Source organism: Salminus brasiliensis, chromosome 16 (assembly GCF_030463535.1).
Source record: "Salminus brasiliensis chromosome 16, fSalBra1.hap2, whole genome shotgun sequence".
Lineage (NCBI taxonomy): Eukaryota > Metazoa > Chordata > Actinopteri > Characiformes > Bryconidae > Salminus > Salminus brasiliensis.
In genome coordinates, this window is record NC_132893.1 from 19,687,336 (window position 1) to 19,704,070 (window position 16,735).

Sequence of the window (16,735 nt, forward strand, 5' to 3'; positions counted from 1 at the left end):
TGTTATTAGAGTATTTCAGCCACAGACTGCTTTTTGGATGAGGTCCAATGTAGCCAATCAGAACAGAGGTCATTTACATACAGTGTCCTCCATAATATTTGGGACAAAGGCACCTGTTTTTTTGCATCTGCTCCTCTGCTACACAGTTTAAACTTTCAAATCCAACCAATCAGATGTGCTTAATGTACACACTCCATAATTTATTTTCAGTGCATTTTCACATGTTTCTGCTTCACCATGCCCCCCTTGTTTCACACTGTTAAAAGTACAAGATCCGTAAAGAACATTTGACGGTTCTCCAAATTGAAACTGTGGAAGAAGTGCTTTGAGGAACCTTCAAGGAAATGTTTTCAGAAAAAAAAGTTTAAAACCTTATACTTTTAACCGTGCCGGGCACCATAATATTTGGGACATTTGACACCTTTGGAGTCTGTAGCTGCCCTTGTTCAACAGGAGGACACAGGCTGTGCCAGTTAGACGTCAAAGAAGCTATTATGTGGCTAAAAACAAGGTATAAAACCATTAGAGACATCGGTCCAACCTTGGGATTCCCAGAATCAACTGTGTGGAATACCATTAAGAACTGCACCATTAAGACTGCACTGGTGATCTCATTAATCACAAAGGGACTGGTAGGCCAAGAAAGACCCCCACTGCTGATAGGGAAAATCTTCTAAAATTCCTTTCAATTGTCTGCCTGTCAGATCAGAAACAGGAGGCGACACTATTTGTCAGTTACTTCTGCGGATATCTGCAGCTACCATACACGATGCAATATATTAATCTTAAAGGCATGAGTATATGAAGACATGTTGGAATATTGACTTATATAAAATCATACAAATGTCACATGTAGACCCATGTGAAAAAAATGTAGGATATGAGCTCACTGTGGTCATGAAAAATGAACTAGTCTCATATGAACACAGCAAATGTTAATCTAGGAATGACATTTCCAGTACAGGGGTTTAATTTATTGGGATGTTCTGGTGTGTGAAATTTAAATCTTCCTGCATAAGGTTGGTCATTGCATCAAACCCCTGCCCCCCAACACATACACACATATACATACACAAGCACACTCTCACACATAAATCAAAACATGAAAGATGATCATCTCCATCTTGACGTGTCTCCGCACCAGCCTCAAGCCCGGCTTTGGTGGCTGCCTGGATAAGTAAATATTTATGGTTATTGCCTGGGGGGGGTCTTCGATAGGGATCTCCAGTAATCATTGTTCCCATGGCAACGGAGATTCCGTCCTGGTTCCGGAGCGCCTCTGTTGTTCTCAGGCATCTGATATTAGGTTGAACTGCTCTGGTTGGGCATAAACTTGGTCCTTGTTTCTACAGGCCTAAGCGAATCTCATCAATTATTAAGTGTTTCCTCAATTGCTTTTAACAGAACGTAATGAGCAAAGTTCATTAGGCTCGGCTAAATAGGTTCTAAAGATTATAGCACCCTTTATTTATTCATGTTTGCATATTCGACTTAATCTTTAATTGTTCGTGTTGGATCAATATCAGGTGTAATTCATTCCCTGAAGGTCCCTGTTTGCTGCAGAGTCCTTCTTTGGAACTGCAGCTAGTAAACAGGGGCATGCAGAAGCTTGGAAACATTGGGCACCACGGTCATAATTTCTGTTACTGTTAAGTATTAATGTTAAGTGTTAAGAGATTAGGAGATGAACTGATCTCCAATGGTGTATAAGTCAAATATGAAACGTTCTTTTCAACATTTTAAGGAAGATGGTGGGTATTTTTTGTTTTGTCATATTATTGAATGGAAGAACAGCACGGAGAACTATGCAAACAAGATATTTAAGCTGTCACATAGCTTTAACTACAGTCTCAGGCCTTAATCAGCTTGTCTGTGCTGTGGCTTGTCCACATTCATGGGTTAGGACAGACCAGGTAAAAAATGTTGAAGCTTAATAAAAACACCTTAAACCTTGTCCCAACAATCAGCAGCCACATGCTCCTCTTAGCAGCTACTTAGATCTCGAAAAGCTACCTAGAAGGCTACCTAGAAATGTATAATAATGGATGTCCAGGAGATAGGAGACTATAAGATAGGACATAGCTTGCATCGCAGCCAGTGGCATGGGGAACCAGCCCTCTGTGATACATGAGTTGTTTCTAAGTGCTGACCATGCAGAGTGCATGATCATCTGCTTTAATTATTATTATTAGAAACTGTAAAAAATGGAAATAAAAAATAAATCTTATTTACTATGTCAAAGAAATTTAATCTGTAATTTGATGTCTTTTGGAAATCATTGATTTTTTCATTTGCTTGGCTATTCACAGTAACCAGGGTGCCCAAACATTTGCATGTCACTGTAACTTATGTACCTGAAACTAGAATTAGTTGAAAACAAGCAGGAAAATGAAAAGTAAAGCAAATGTGTATGGAGTCAAGTAAGAAGTCAAGTAAAAAAATCCCAATTTTAGTCCAACAATTACAGTGAATTGAACAACAGTGAATTAATTATGAATTTATGCAACTTCTAATAGGAAACTACAATATATTTATGCTTTTTAATGCAACACATCATTTTTATGAAAAATAGAATTTAAATAGAATCAAATTAGAACATTTAGTATAATAATGTCATTTTTCTAAGGCAGCCCTGTTACTGTAAGGCTGTAAGGCTATCTGTTGTTAACCAATATCCATGTAGTTGAAACATTATGATAACTCACAGTGAATCAACAGATCTGATGAAGTTGATGGAAGAATGTTAAAAAGCTTTTTTTTCTCAGTGTGGATTTGTGTGTCAGGCGAAACACATCATGGATGAATTGATTGTATTTCTACACATAAAAAGGTATTTAACATATGTATTCATTACATATATGCAGTATGTAGTACATATTATGTTCAGAACCACACATTCACAAAGGTGGAATAATGTCTGACGGAAGCAGTCTAGGGAAGCAAATTATCCACTTTTTGTAACTTAACCCTAATGCAGTTGTCTATCTCATTGAACATAAACAGAGCATACATTAACATACTGTAAAATTTCTGGAGGTATCAGCCCATACTTTGCCAATGATGTCAGCCTCCAGTAGAACTTGCTTAGGGGCAGCAGTGTTGATAAGTCAGCTGGATCAAACGTGTCCTCGTCTTTGCTTGCCCTCAGAAAGAGGACCTACAATGACAAACAAGGGTACGTCTAATGAGGAGGAACAGATAATGTATTCCATATGTTCTTCCATAACCAAATCAGGCCATTCAAAAAGCTGGATGGAATATGAGAACGAGACGCTTTACAGACTATTATTTATTTTTCATTCGTATCTCATCTTTGTTCTGGCTTTGGCAGAAAGCTTTAACGTCTGCTTGTTGACTTGACGTATTGCTGTAGATGCTGAACGATTTTCTGGATCTTATTGAGCGAGTACAACAGAGTACATTCACTCAGTCTCACAGTGCATTTCTCAGTGTTTGTGGGCGTATGTGTGTGTGTGTGTGTACATCTACTTGTCTTTCTGTACTTTCTGTAAGACCAGATGTCCCCACAGTGACATAAGAAATAAGAAGTTATGATTTCTGGTCCTAAATGCTTATATAGCTGCATGTTGTATCACTCCCATGTTTCTCTTTGAGTCTTTGTGATCCCTCACTTTATAAAAGTGTGACTGAGAGGACACAAATGTTTCTAAACGCTCATCACTTGCTGATAGAGATCACAGGAAGATTATTTTATTAGACATATTTTACTGCAGAGGATAAGCGCCACCAGTTTGTACAGAAGGCCCTGCAGTTACTGAATAATATGCCTTTTAGTGGCCTTAGGCATCAACTGGCTGTGTCAGTGTGTCTTTGCTATTGTAATAATCTGTTTGCATAACTGAAAATGGCATGTGCTATGGTTTTGTGCACTGCTGCGTGTCCATTTGTACATGCGTTGGGCACGCGCCTGTGTTGACAATTCACTGCCAAGATAGCAATGAACGTCCGACTGTTGACATCTGCCTAGGTTGTTTTCAGTCAGTGGCGCACCTGTGTTTTCCGTTTGCAAGATAGAAATACGTCAGAAATTTACCTGAACAGCTAATGTGCTGCACCAGGTTTTAATTGAAGGCCTTTTAAGTAGTAATAAATGTGGGGGCGTTTCTATTATTTCTATTATTTTCATTTCACATAATAATTTATGAGATATTTCCTGAGTTGTATGTGTTTGAATCAGTTTGAATAAGTTACGAAAACAAAGGTGTTCACCAGATGTCCTAATTTCATCACATCATAACTGTATAAGTAGAATGAAATAGCAGTCACAGGCTAACAGGATATGTATGTGTGGGACACTCTTGTCATATGCCGCCGTTGATTATAATGCATCGTAGGAACCACGCGGAACTGCCTGTCTGCCGCCGGCAGAAGGTCCAGGTTTTGCTTTTGTATTGTCTGGCAGAGAAGTGGTAATATTCAGCACTGCTCCAAAGGTTTCACTGAACTGTGAGAGCAGGCAAATAAAGTGGCAGAGCTCTCTCAATTCCATCACCTCTTTCAGCGCATGTATTGCATTACTTCAGCTGAGCTGAGTCACTCTGGCTTTTGTACTGTTCTATTTTTTGCTTGGAATAAAGAGACAGCCAACATCTCACACATGCTAGAAAATCAGTACTGTTCAAAATTAGATGATAAGTGGTTCTTTGGCTTCTGTGTCTTTTTTTTATATACATTTTCATTTTCCATTAATTCTACGGGCTTATGTTCCTCTATACTCTTAATAATAAAGGTGCCGCAAATGGTTCTTTGAAGGATGCCATGGAGTAACCACTTCTGGTGGCAGAAAGAACTATGTTTGAAAAAGGTCTAAATAATATTCCTCACTTGATGCAAAGGTTCCTTACCAATCTAAAGGCTTCTCTCTATTCTCTCTAATCTCTGTTACAAAAATGTGGTTACAGCAAAAGTGGTTCTTCTATGGCATCACTCAAAGAACCATTTGATTTTTTTTAAGTGTATGCTAACAGACAGCTTAGGATAGCATATATTTCAGCTGGTTGAGACACCTAGACATGTCTGACCTGATGCCACCATAGGCCTATTACTCAGTAACTACAGGGACTTCTGGTGGGGCTTTTCTTTGGCAGGCTGCTGGCTGTTTAAGGGGTTATAGCACACATACCTGTTTTAATGACGCTATGGTTAGGGCGGTGTACGCTAAACTGATGTGTCACAATGTGTTTGGCTGTATCAGCTGTGCCTCATATGTTACACAGATGACTTTAAACTAGGTGCAGAAAGCTCATCCAACATCTCCGCGGATTCTCATACCATCTGATTAGATCCAGACGGAGCTGACACTATAAGCCTTTTGTGCTTCTTGACATGCGCTTTTAAAATGCCACTTGTTTTTCATTAGCCCCGTTGCTTGGATTCTTTTGGTCTTTTGCTTCTACAACTGGCATGAACTAAAGGCGGTTTCACAGTCCAATAAATATATATATGATAAATCTTTTCATGATATAAATATTTTTAAATTGAGATTATTACACAGAAATAAAAGAAGAAAAGAATCAGTCCCCTGTGATGACCTTACTATTTTGAAGCTATCAGAACGTTATCGATCAATTTCTTTTATTTTACGCTCTTATGCACCATTTGAAGATGGCTTCAGACGATTGAAGATGGTCTCAAAAGACAGGCCAGCTGGTCTTTACCTTGTGAGAATATTGGACCAGGGCTTAAATTGTGCTTGGAATAAAATGTTGCTACATTAAAGGTGCACTTCAGTCAAAATGAAAAATGTAATAGCACATCTGTGGTAAACATGCCTACTGCACCCTCTACAATCAGGGCCGACCCAAGCATTTATGGGGCCCTAAGCGGATTACTTTCATTTAGGGCCGCCCATACCACCACCTCAGCACCAGATGCTTCATTATTTCACAGGGATTTTGTGCAATAGGCTGAAAGCGCCCGGGCCTTTATCAACCATCCAATGGCGCATATCTGCATTTGCCCAACAGTGGCACCAGCCAACAGCAGGAACTGATTGACCTAGTATTGGTGTCATATCATTTTGTTTTATCAATGTTATATAGATGGTGCCATTGGGGCCCTAAGTGGCCTCATAATTCGAGTATGCATTGTTCTACAATGGTGCCACAGTTGCCTCTAGAGCAAGACATTTTGTGTTTAAAAACTAGTAGAACAAACTTTTTAATGATGCATCTTGAAGGTATGTGAAACAACAGCTGCTTGACGGTGGGTACTTCAGGACGTACATCAATTGTGACACCAATTTAAAACTTTACATTATGTAGATGTTATTTTAACTTTAAAAATGACCTTCACATTCACTCATGTATGGACATGGATCTCCAAGAACCCCTACATTAACCAAATGTGGTTCTACTATCTCTTCATGCATAAAATGCTTTTGGAGCCTGTTTTTTTAAATGGTTGCATAAATGGCTAAGCTAGCAGACAGGTTTTATTTCATTGTGGAGGATTCCCAATGACTATATGACATCCAGCATGATTTTTGAGCTAAATTCTCAGCTTTTCTTTTCTCCTTGTCTGTGACTGGTTAGTTTGTAGCGCAGCCGAACTGTCAGCAGCTCTTGGCGTCTCGCTGGTATGATGAGTTCCCGGGTTGGAGGCGACGGCACTGGGCCGGCAAGTTCATCACTTGCATCTTCATCGGCCTCCTGTTCCCCCTCTTCTCCATCTTCTACCTTTTCGCCCCCAAGAGTCACTATGGCCTCTTCATCCGCAAGCCCTTCATCAAGTTCATCTGCCATACAGCTTCCTACCTGACCTTTCTCTTCCTCCTGCTGCTGGCCTCCCAGCACATTTTCGAGAGGAAACCAGGGGAACAGGGCCCCTCACCTAACAAAGTGGAATGGATGATCCTCCCCTGGGTGCTAGGTAAGGTTTGTCAAGCTATTGCAAACTATGGCAAAAGTACTTACTAAAAAATGAGAAATGTGTCTGAACACCCAGTTATTAACCTCCTGAGACCCGGACTTTTGCTTGGTGTGCATTTTTCATTTCTCCAATTTGGGATTAGTAGGTATAAAGTATAAAAACTAAACTTAGTCTTTGTACACAAAGTCGTTGTTGCAAAAACCAATGTCCTCAAACGAGGCCAAAGGGTCAAAGTCAAGTTAAGTATCATGGTACAGAGAAGCAGAAATGTAATGTCCCTATATAAGGATGTAGGGTCTCAAGAGGTTAAGGAAAAGCTCATACAAAATGTTCCCTCAAATCCCTACTGTGGTACAGTGATGGCAATGGTTAATGGTAATGGTTATCAAGAAAGACAGCCTATTTAGTGGCTGTTATTTTGGTTATAAAAAACAGATAAGCCTGTACCACCAGCTGTCCATTAGGTTGGGGGAACTGCTGGGGATCAAGGCTGAGTGCAGACTTTCTGGAGCCGAGTGGTTGGAAGAGTAAAAACTTAGTGTTAAGATGTAATATCTTGAAGCTTTAAAATTTGTCACTCTTTGCAGGCTTCATCTGGGCAGAGATCAAACAGATGTGGGATGGAGGCTTTCAGGACTATATCCACGATTGGTGGAACCTCATGGATTTTGTCATGAATTCTCTGTATCTAGCCACTATATCTCTGAAGGTCGTAGCTTACATAAAGGTACGCTGTGATACTGCAGAATTGTCTCTCAAAGGCTTTGACCCTGTTTGTGTTACTTCAAGAAGGAAGTTGATTCTATTTGACGCTATTTAGGTGAACATTCCTTTGGTTTTTGTCTCCCCAGTACCATGGTGAAAAACCTCGAAATGAGTGGGAGATGTGGCACCCTACCCTGGTGGCAGAGGCACTGTTTGCCATCGCCAACATCTTCAGTTCTCTGCGCCTGATCTCCCTCTTCACAGCCAACTCCCACCTGGGCCCCCTGCAGATCTCGCTGGGTCGAATGCTTCTGGACATCCTCAAGTTCCTCTTCATCTACTGCCTGGTGCTGCTGGCCTTTGCCAACGGTCTCAATCAGCTTTACTTCTATTACGACACTGAGGGTTTCAACAGCACAACCTTGTGCAAGGGGATTCGCTGTGTACAACAGAACAATGCCTTTACCACGTGAGTGGACCACATCCTTGTATACGCTTACAGGTACAACAGTGTCAAAGGTGACTTAATATACCCCATTAAAACATGCACTATATGTCCAAATGTTTATGGACACCCACTCTAATCAGTGCATTCAGCTACTTTAAGTTAGGCCCATGGCTGACACAGATGTGCAAATGCACACACAGACACACACACACATAGCTTGTCTAGTCCCTATAGAGAAGTACTGCCAATAGAATATGACTCTATGGAGCCGATCTATGTGATCCTATTGGCACTTATGGACTAGAGGGGTGTAAAGCTTTCCAGTATTGAGCTGTGACGGTGCTCCATCCAATACTTTTGGGATGGGTTGGGGATGAGGTGAGGTGGTGATCATCCAACATGCTGACCTCAGTAACACTACTTTTGCTGAATGTAGGGCGGTGCAGTACGTCAATATTTAAAAACATAGGAGAAGTTAAGAATTTAGCTTAATTTTGGGTGAAGGATCACGTTCTTAACCATCCTTTTTTTATATACCTCACATCTATCCGTGTCTGAAACAAACTTTATGCCCACCTCTTCCCCTTCTCCTCCCTCTTCTTCTTTGGACCACCACTCTAACAGCTGGATTGGCTTCTCACGCAGACCACAAAAAGCAGACCCAGACTCCTGACCAAAAACACTTACAAGTCCGCCCTCCCATTTCACCTCAGGGTGTGGTCCACATCAGCAAGCATTTTAAATGTAAACAAAGCCGGATATGGGTCGAGGCTATGCTGTTTCAATAGAGTTTTAAAATTAATTAATTAATTGAATACAGTTCTGTTTCAGTTTTATGGAATGCTTTCTTTCTGTTCCCTCATTCTCAGCTCCACTGTCCTGCTATGCTCTGTTGGCAGTCCCTCCCCCTAACACACACGCACACCCATCATGGAGAGAGGGATCAGCGGATCGGTTTTGTCCATCGCTTACTGTTAAATTCCCTGCTACTACTGCAGTTTCAAGGCATTCACGGCCTGCTATGCCTGAACCAAATCGGACACTACAGGCTGCTTTTGCTCTCACCATGCCTTACTAAAAGAGTGGCACGGCCCCACTGGCACAGTTGCTTTCTGCTTAGCAAAAGGTATGCTTCCTGTCTCACCAGTGGAGCAGGATGGCTTTAAAAGAAAACTCTTGCTAGATGAATTGCCCACTCTCAAGTATTTTGATGCAATTCAATAAACAACCAGGTGCAGAATTTTGTTAGAAAATCCAGCCTTGACAAAACAAGCAGTGAGAGACCTTCTGCCATTTGGCTCATAATCCGTGAAGCTGGACTCTCTGCACTGGCCATTCCAAAGCCAAAGTACAGTTTAAAAAGATGAAGATGAAGAACAACTTATGACTAGGTGTTTGCAATATATATAAGATAAGACCACTTAAGGGATCTTTAGGCATCTTGTGGTCTGCTCTTGGGCGGCCTGATCTGGCCATGTTGGCAGTTGTTTCACTCATAAATTATTTTGCGGACAGTGGAATGGCTGATTTCTAACTGCTGGAGAACTTTTATGCATAACTTTTTACTCATATACATCTACAACCTTCTTCCTGAAGGTATCACATGGATCTTGCCATGGTGATACCACTCACTCCAACAGTCGAGAGCAAACCAAACTAAATATCTGAAGTTAAAAATTAGACAGGCCTCCAAAATGCTCTCTATTAACTCTTTATTGATGTTGCTATCATGTTCAGCTGATTTGCTGCATCTGATTCTAATTTTAGGCCTTTTAGTAGTTATAGTAATAAATGTGGGGTGCCTTACTTTCTTCAGTTTTATGTGTTAAGTTATATATCTCTCAGTATTGTTCAAATTAAGATCAAATGTTTATATGTTTAAATTTGTAAACACAGGGTTTCATTGGCTTATTTTTATTATAAGTGACTTGTTTTTCCCTAATGGACTGGAATGGAATTTAGGCTACTAATAGATCCATGGACTGGAGAGAAAGACGCCATATTTATGTGACTAGTTTTGTTGGCTTCGATGGTTTATGGTCAAGAATGTTGGGTCGAAGTGATCTGAGCTTTTGCCAACTTGTAACTACCATCATACAGAGGTGCTTTTAGACACCTAGGCACTGTTCTATTGTTTCAAGAAGAATTCCTTGTGTCATTTCAGATTATTTGAAACACTTCAGTCCTTGTTCTGGTCGATCTTTGGCCTCATCAGTCTGTACGTGACCAATGTTGACCCAGACCACCAGTTCACTGAATTTGTGGGCGCCACCATGTTTGGAACCTACAACATCATTTCTCTAGTAGTGCTTCTTAACATGCTGATTGCCATGATGAACAACTCGTATCAACACATCGCAGTGAGTGCTTCATCTCTCATCTTTACCTGGGGTCATATTTACCTGGGGTCTTCTCAAATTAAGAGTGCTGATCACATTACATGGTTGGAGGAGCTAATCCTACCTCAGTGTTAATGAACCGCCATTAATGGTTTTTTATAGCCTAACAAGGATTCGCCACTGTATTTCCACAGGATCATGCTGACATTGAGTGGAAGTTTGCTCGAACAAAGCTGTGGATGAGCTACTTTGAGGAGGGAGGCACTTTGCCTCCTCCGTTCAATATAATCCCCAGTCCAAAGTCCATGTGGTACCTGATCAGGTGGATCAAGAGAAACATCTTCAGAATCGCATCCAGGAAAACTGAGACCTTTGGGTCAATTAGTGTAAGAGCTTATCTAATATCTCTCTTCCTTTTTTTTTTTTTTTTTTTTACAGTTCTACATGTCAGCATGCAATGCTTTTCTCGGTCTGTGCCTTAAGCCATAATTCTGTACCCTGTCTATGCTATAAGCCTCATTGTCTTAGAACTGTGCAAACCAGAGGCTGTGAATCTGTTGTTTAGTCAATAGTCAAGTGATTTCCATTCTCCCACAGAGAAGAGCTGCTGAGAATGTACGCATCAATCACCAGTATCAGGTAATGATGTCTCATTCAAAGCTATCGTCCATTATTCCTTCCTGCCATTGTGTGGTATATAGAAACCCTCAGAAGACTTATTGCCTAGAACGTGTTCCCTTTTTATCACTCACATCATAAATCACCTTGCGCCTTTCACATCTCTGTCTCTAATCTTACTGCCGCTGACACTTTTAATGCTCTCTTAGGCATCGTAGTCTAGTGTGGCTAGTCTGATATTGATGAGGCTCTTCCAGGCTATTAGCCTTTCCTCTTTTTCTCTCATTTTTTTTGTTTGGTGCTATTGTAGGAAGTTCTGCGAAATCTGGTGAAGAGGTACGTGGCTGCGATGATCAGAGATGCCAAGACAGAAGAGGGTCTGACTGAGGAGAACTTCAAGGTGATTGGCTCTTCTTATGGTGGGGAAATAGTGGATTTGCAGTAGCATGGATTTGCAGTTGTACTCTCTCAAAAAGAGTGGCTCTTGGCTTGAACTGTCGGTTCTAGAAAAATCCTAAAGGAGGTATGCAACAGGGTTCTTCAAATTCGGTCTTGGAGGACAGCACATTTTGGTGATTCTCCTGCTCTGCTCACACCTAGTTCAAAACATCTGCTAATTGCCAGGTTTGGACAGAGAAATTTCCAAACTGTGTGAAACACTGGCCCTCCAGAACTGGATTTGAAAAAGCCGGGGGCCAGATTCTCAACACTTGGAACTATCATAAGCCTCTATGTCCATCGTATCGTTATCGTATCGACTGGGTCAGAAATGACTACTTCAGCAATTCTTAAAGCTTTTAAGCACCATATGTATACACCATATATATAATTGCCCCTATTTGTGAGTGGGATTGCAGTAAAATTCTTGTAGGATAAAACCCCAAAACATTCAATATCTCTCAGGTATCACATATTGAGGGCACTCCCACTCCCTGTAAGCCACATTAACTCCTTGGGGTCTGCAAACGTGATGGCACATCAAATCTAATATTTCTTGATGTTTCTATTAATATATTTGTGACAATATAGCACAGAAATATGATTCAAATATTTCCTGAATCTATAGAGCCCACCCTGTCCATTGCATCTCATTGCGGGATTGTGATTCTAGTGATTGTAATTGTGTTTCATGTCTGAAGTTACTAGGCTATAAAGTAGGGATGAGAAACTCATCTTCTGCCTCTCACTGTGTCTAACTGGTGGATTTGTGTGTCTGTCATCTGCCTCTCATCTGTAATTGGTGGATTTGTGTCACTGTCTATGTTTTGTGTGAAACTGACCAGTGGACACTCAGAAACTTGCCTTCTGCCTGTTGACATGTCTAACTGGTGGATTTGTGTGTCTGTTATCTGTCTCTCATCTGTAATTGGTGGATTTGTGTGTATGTTTTGTGTGAAACTGACCAGTGGACGCTCAGACACTCTTCTTCTGCCTCTTGACATGTCTAACTGGTGGATCTGTGTGTCTGTCATCTGCCTCTCATTAGTAATTGGTGGATTTGGGTGTCTATGTTTTTTTTTTGGTGTTTACAAAGTGAAGTAATGATTTACTAATTGACAGTCAATTCTTACAATAATTCATGTCTATTGTATGAAGTAATAAGACAGACACTTCTACCAAGTTTACAAAACATTTATTATATGTTTATACACTACTTTATTCATAAAGTTCACTACTTTTGTGAACCTAAGACTCTGGTAAACCCTTTCAAGCAAGAAAAAGTAATTGTCCACCTAAGTAAAGGTACATTTTAATAAAAAATATAGACAATTTCTAAAACATGACATTATTTTTTCAGGTTTAGGGCCAGATTATCTCTTCACACAGTGCTCTGGGTCACATGGGGTCTCATTATAGAGAGAGATAAGATGGTGGGCTTTATGTGGGCATTATGTTTTATTCAGAAACTGAGAAAATACCCTTAGACTCAGGAGGGTTAGAATCTTGAACAATCAAAACTTATAGAGAACTAGATTACAATAAACAATAAACAGACAAAAGGAGAATGGCACACCATGCATTGCTTTCTGACCTTTTTCCCATTGACTGTGGGAAGACTGTGTAGACATATTTACCCACTGTCTTTGGCAAAGAGCAGAATGTCTCTCAGCATTTCTTAGCTTTTGAGAGTGAAGCACTTGGCAGATCACTAACCAGTCAGACAGTGGTCCTAGGCTGCCGAAGCTTTGAGAATCTGGTACTGGTATAGAACCTTGACATTATGTGAAGGCTCTTTGAACCAGTGGCTCTCAAACTAATCCTTGGGGACTCTCAGATGGTCCAGATTTGAATATAATTTCGCAAGAAAATGGGATAGTTTGAGAACCATAGCCTTTTACATTTTAAGAAAGGTTCTTTACACTTGCACATCCAATCTTAAAAAAAAATGTTCTTAAAAGAACTGTTCACTGAAGCATGTGTATCAAAACCAACTGGCCTCTCGTTGACATGTTTTTCAGGAGCTGAAGCAGGACATTTCAAGTTTTCGATACGAAGTGCTGGGGATGATGAAAGGACATAAACCAGGATTACAGGGTTCCAAAACAGGAGCCTCAAACCTTGCCTATCCTGACCGCCCTCTTAAATGCTCACCGGCTTCCTCTGGAGGTCAAATGAAGGGCAAGCTTAAGCTTCTCAGCGTCACTGCTTCTATTCTCCAGCAGAATTCGAAAGCACATGCTAAGAGCACAGAACACTCCCTGGCTAATGGGTCTATCCCCCTGCCTTCAGAAATGACTTCTTCCGACAAGGCAAAGAGAGACTTCTCTGGATTGTACCACCAAATCCGTCACAGGGGGACAAACAACCCTGGCAGGATCTTTTCGGTGTGCGAGGAAGTTGATGAACCTGACGCAGAGGAACTGAAGGAGGTTCATAAGAATAACAAGCCATCTCAGATGTTGACCATGGACACAGCCAATGAAACTGTTGTGCTCAGAGATGGCAGGGGTGAGACACAAGATGTGCGAGAGGAAGAAAGCGAGAGACTTGCACACATACCGTGCATATGTGAGGAAGATGTGAACAACAAGATTAGTGAAAATGATGAGGAAACAACAAGCAGATTATAGCCTATGACCATTATGTGAGTGACAATCAGACATGGGTTATGGCCAAAACTGCTGTAGCTTTTATGGGAATCAACCTAGTTGAGGAAGAAACCTCAGAGCCTAGAGAAGGGTGTTGATCCAGACTGTAAATGGTTTCATGAAATCCTCAACCCTCGTCAATATCCAGATTCAGCTTTCCAGAACGACCTGTGTAGAGCATGGACATGGCTTTGACTGTCCTTCTGAGGATTTCCATGGAGGAGACTCAGGGATGACTGTTAATTTGAGATTTCTAGGGCCTTGTGTGTCCTCTGGCAGTAAGAATAGGACTATGTTGCCTGTAACGTCTGTTCATCACTAGCTTCATATACCCTCTATAAAACCCATGAGATGTCACTTTCATTTTTTTTTCATTTTAGGTTCCAGCCTGGCATTCCAAACACAGTAAGCCTTAAAGGGAACTCTGAAGAATTGGCCTGAATTGGAGGTGCTTCCAATTTGAAGATCTAAGATTGGGCATTTAAGACGATGTGTTTTTGTCATGTGATCAGAGGCCATCACAGCGTATGTTAACTTCTAGTTTAATTGGCTTCTATTTATTTGAGGTAGAACTACATTTTAGTGGAGTTATGACAACTACAGTTTTGGGAGAAGGACCACACCCTGAACTCCTCCTCCTCAGTCCTATATATACCCCACTGCTTTTCACTTCAACTTCATGATGAGCAACTTTGCATCCATCTCTACTATGAAGCTACCCCAAACTCCAGCCCAAACATCCTCTCAATTCGATTCCCCATTTCAGTCTTCCAGGGCAAGGTATACATGTCTTAACTGTAACATACATGAGTAAAATGCAAAAATACTTGGGTGTACACATAAAATGATAATCTCACAATATTTTTGCATTACTACCATCTATCAGCTTTGTCATGTCATGCTGGTTTATTTCTCATGCTAATTTAAGGCCATGATGCATCTGTCTTGACAGTTAGCAATAACACTGAGATTATACTGTTATATTAAAGGTGCCATAGAATGCATTTATTCAGTATTTTGATGTATAAATAATAAGTATGTGATTCCGGCTGGGGTAGAAAAGCTCAGGTGCGTTTTATTTAGCCTATTTACAACCCTGTTATATTGTCTTTTCCTTTTGCTTTTATTGGCTGGTTTATGTCACTGTGAAGGTTCATAGTCTTAGCATAGCATAGCATAGCATAGCCTTTTTTTAGCACTGTAACAAAATATTTGAATTACTTTTTGTAATAATTTTCATGTTGTACCGGATATTGCCGCTATCCACTCGGTATGATGTGCGATTAGCTAGATAAGGAGATTGTAGCTGGGTTAATTGTTAGCCTACCACCCGCTCGCTTACATGGGTTTGGCTTTCTCACTTCTAATGTGTGGTTAGTCATGTTAGTCTGAGGTAGTCCAGCTTGATTTTGAGGGAGCAAAGGCTGGAAGAAAGATACAACAATACCTGGTTGGCTAAAGATTTAGCCTAGTACGGATAACCACTTACTACCGCGGCTTTCGTTCCATGTGTAATTTAGGCTTGCCATCTACGGCCCAGAAATACTGACTCTAATATAGCTCCCTTAAGCTTTATTTCTCCACTCCAATACATTTTTCCATTCTTGGGCACCTTTAATTAACATTATTTGTTGTGACAACTTATGCCAGCATATGGTATCAGCCATAACATGACATAGAGTACATAGAGTACAAGCAGTGTTACCATACTTTCTTAATCTAACTCCAGTAATTACATAGAGTAGAAGCATGAGAAGAAGTAACAATACTTGAGTACAGTTTTAGCTAGTTTGTGCTCTTCTCCTGAATCCAAGGAATTTTATTTAATACACAAGGGCACAATATATTTAAATGCCAGGTATGCCAGGCTGAGACCACCAAATTTTAGAATGCTTAAGTGAGGTTAGCCGATTACCCTGAAGTTTACTCACTTATAAAAGAGCAATAGTTGACCCCTCTCATGTCAAAAGAAATTGCACTCTGCCATTTCATTCATCAGCTGTTGCTCACTGTGTTATTAGCTTTGCCATTAGCATTAGCATACTATACTATATTCTTACTATGCAAATATTGAAATCTCTTTAACTTAATAGTACCTAATAGAGAGTAACGCATGGTGCAGCTCTCCAGTGGACTTTCACTTCCACTTGATTTGAACAGGTGGTATGAGTTCATTATCTCCATCCAGTGACACATATCCACTGTCCCGCTCTCCCAGAACCAAACTGAGTAAGTAGGAGCAAGCACAACGATATGGAGGTTCACCTGAATTAAGAAATGATCAAATGATTTACCAATGTATTCAGCAGTTATATTGTCATATTGGTTATTGCATTCACATGTATAATGCTGAACAATATATCCAGACTTCCAGAATCATGTTACCCTTATATCACTCTTGTATCGAGCCTGTAAGTTATCCATATGTAATATTCTGCATTATTCACTCATTTATGATTGTACGATTGTAACACATCTCTTTTCCATAGCCACAGGTTCACAGATTGACATTTCAAACTGATATCCCTTATAAAGTAGACTTCATCATGTGGTGACCATCCCCAATCTAGAGGTTATCCTATGTTTGTTTAAAGGGCCAGTACACTATACTAAAGGTGAAACTAAATAAACAAATCTGAAGAATT

The 16,735-nt window shown here is 40.4% G+C and overlaps 1 protein-coding gene across 1 annotated transcript in view; it reads left to right on the top strand.

Moving 5' to 3' along the window:
- The window catches only part of trpc4a (transient receptor potential cation channel, subfamily C, member 4a), a 34,081-nt gene extending 17,346 nt beyond the window's left edge, over positions 1-16,735 (top strand). Inside the window, exons 4-11 of the mRNA XM_072659588.1 lie at positions 6,555-6,891; positions 7,479-7,618; positions 7,743-8,065; positions 10,209-10,404; positions 10,578-10,769; positions 10,981-11,022; positions 11,312-11,401; positions 13,461-16,735. Of these exons, the coding sequence (XP_072515689.1) occupies positions 6,555-6,891; positions 7,479-7,618; positions 7,743-8,065; positions 10,209-10,404; positions 10,578-10,769; positions 10,981-11,022; positions 11,312-11,401; positions 13,461-14,072 (1,932 nt within the window). The 3' untranslated portion in view covers positions 14,073-16,735. The remainder of the gene's footprint in view (positions 1-6,554; positions 6,892-7,478; positions 7,619-7,742; positions 8,066-10,208; positions 10,405-10,577; positions 10,770-10,980; positions 11,023-11,311; positions 11,402-13,460) is intronic.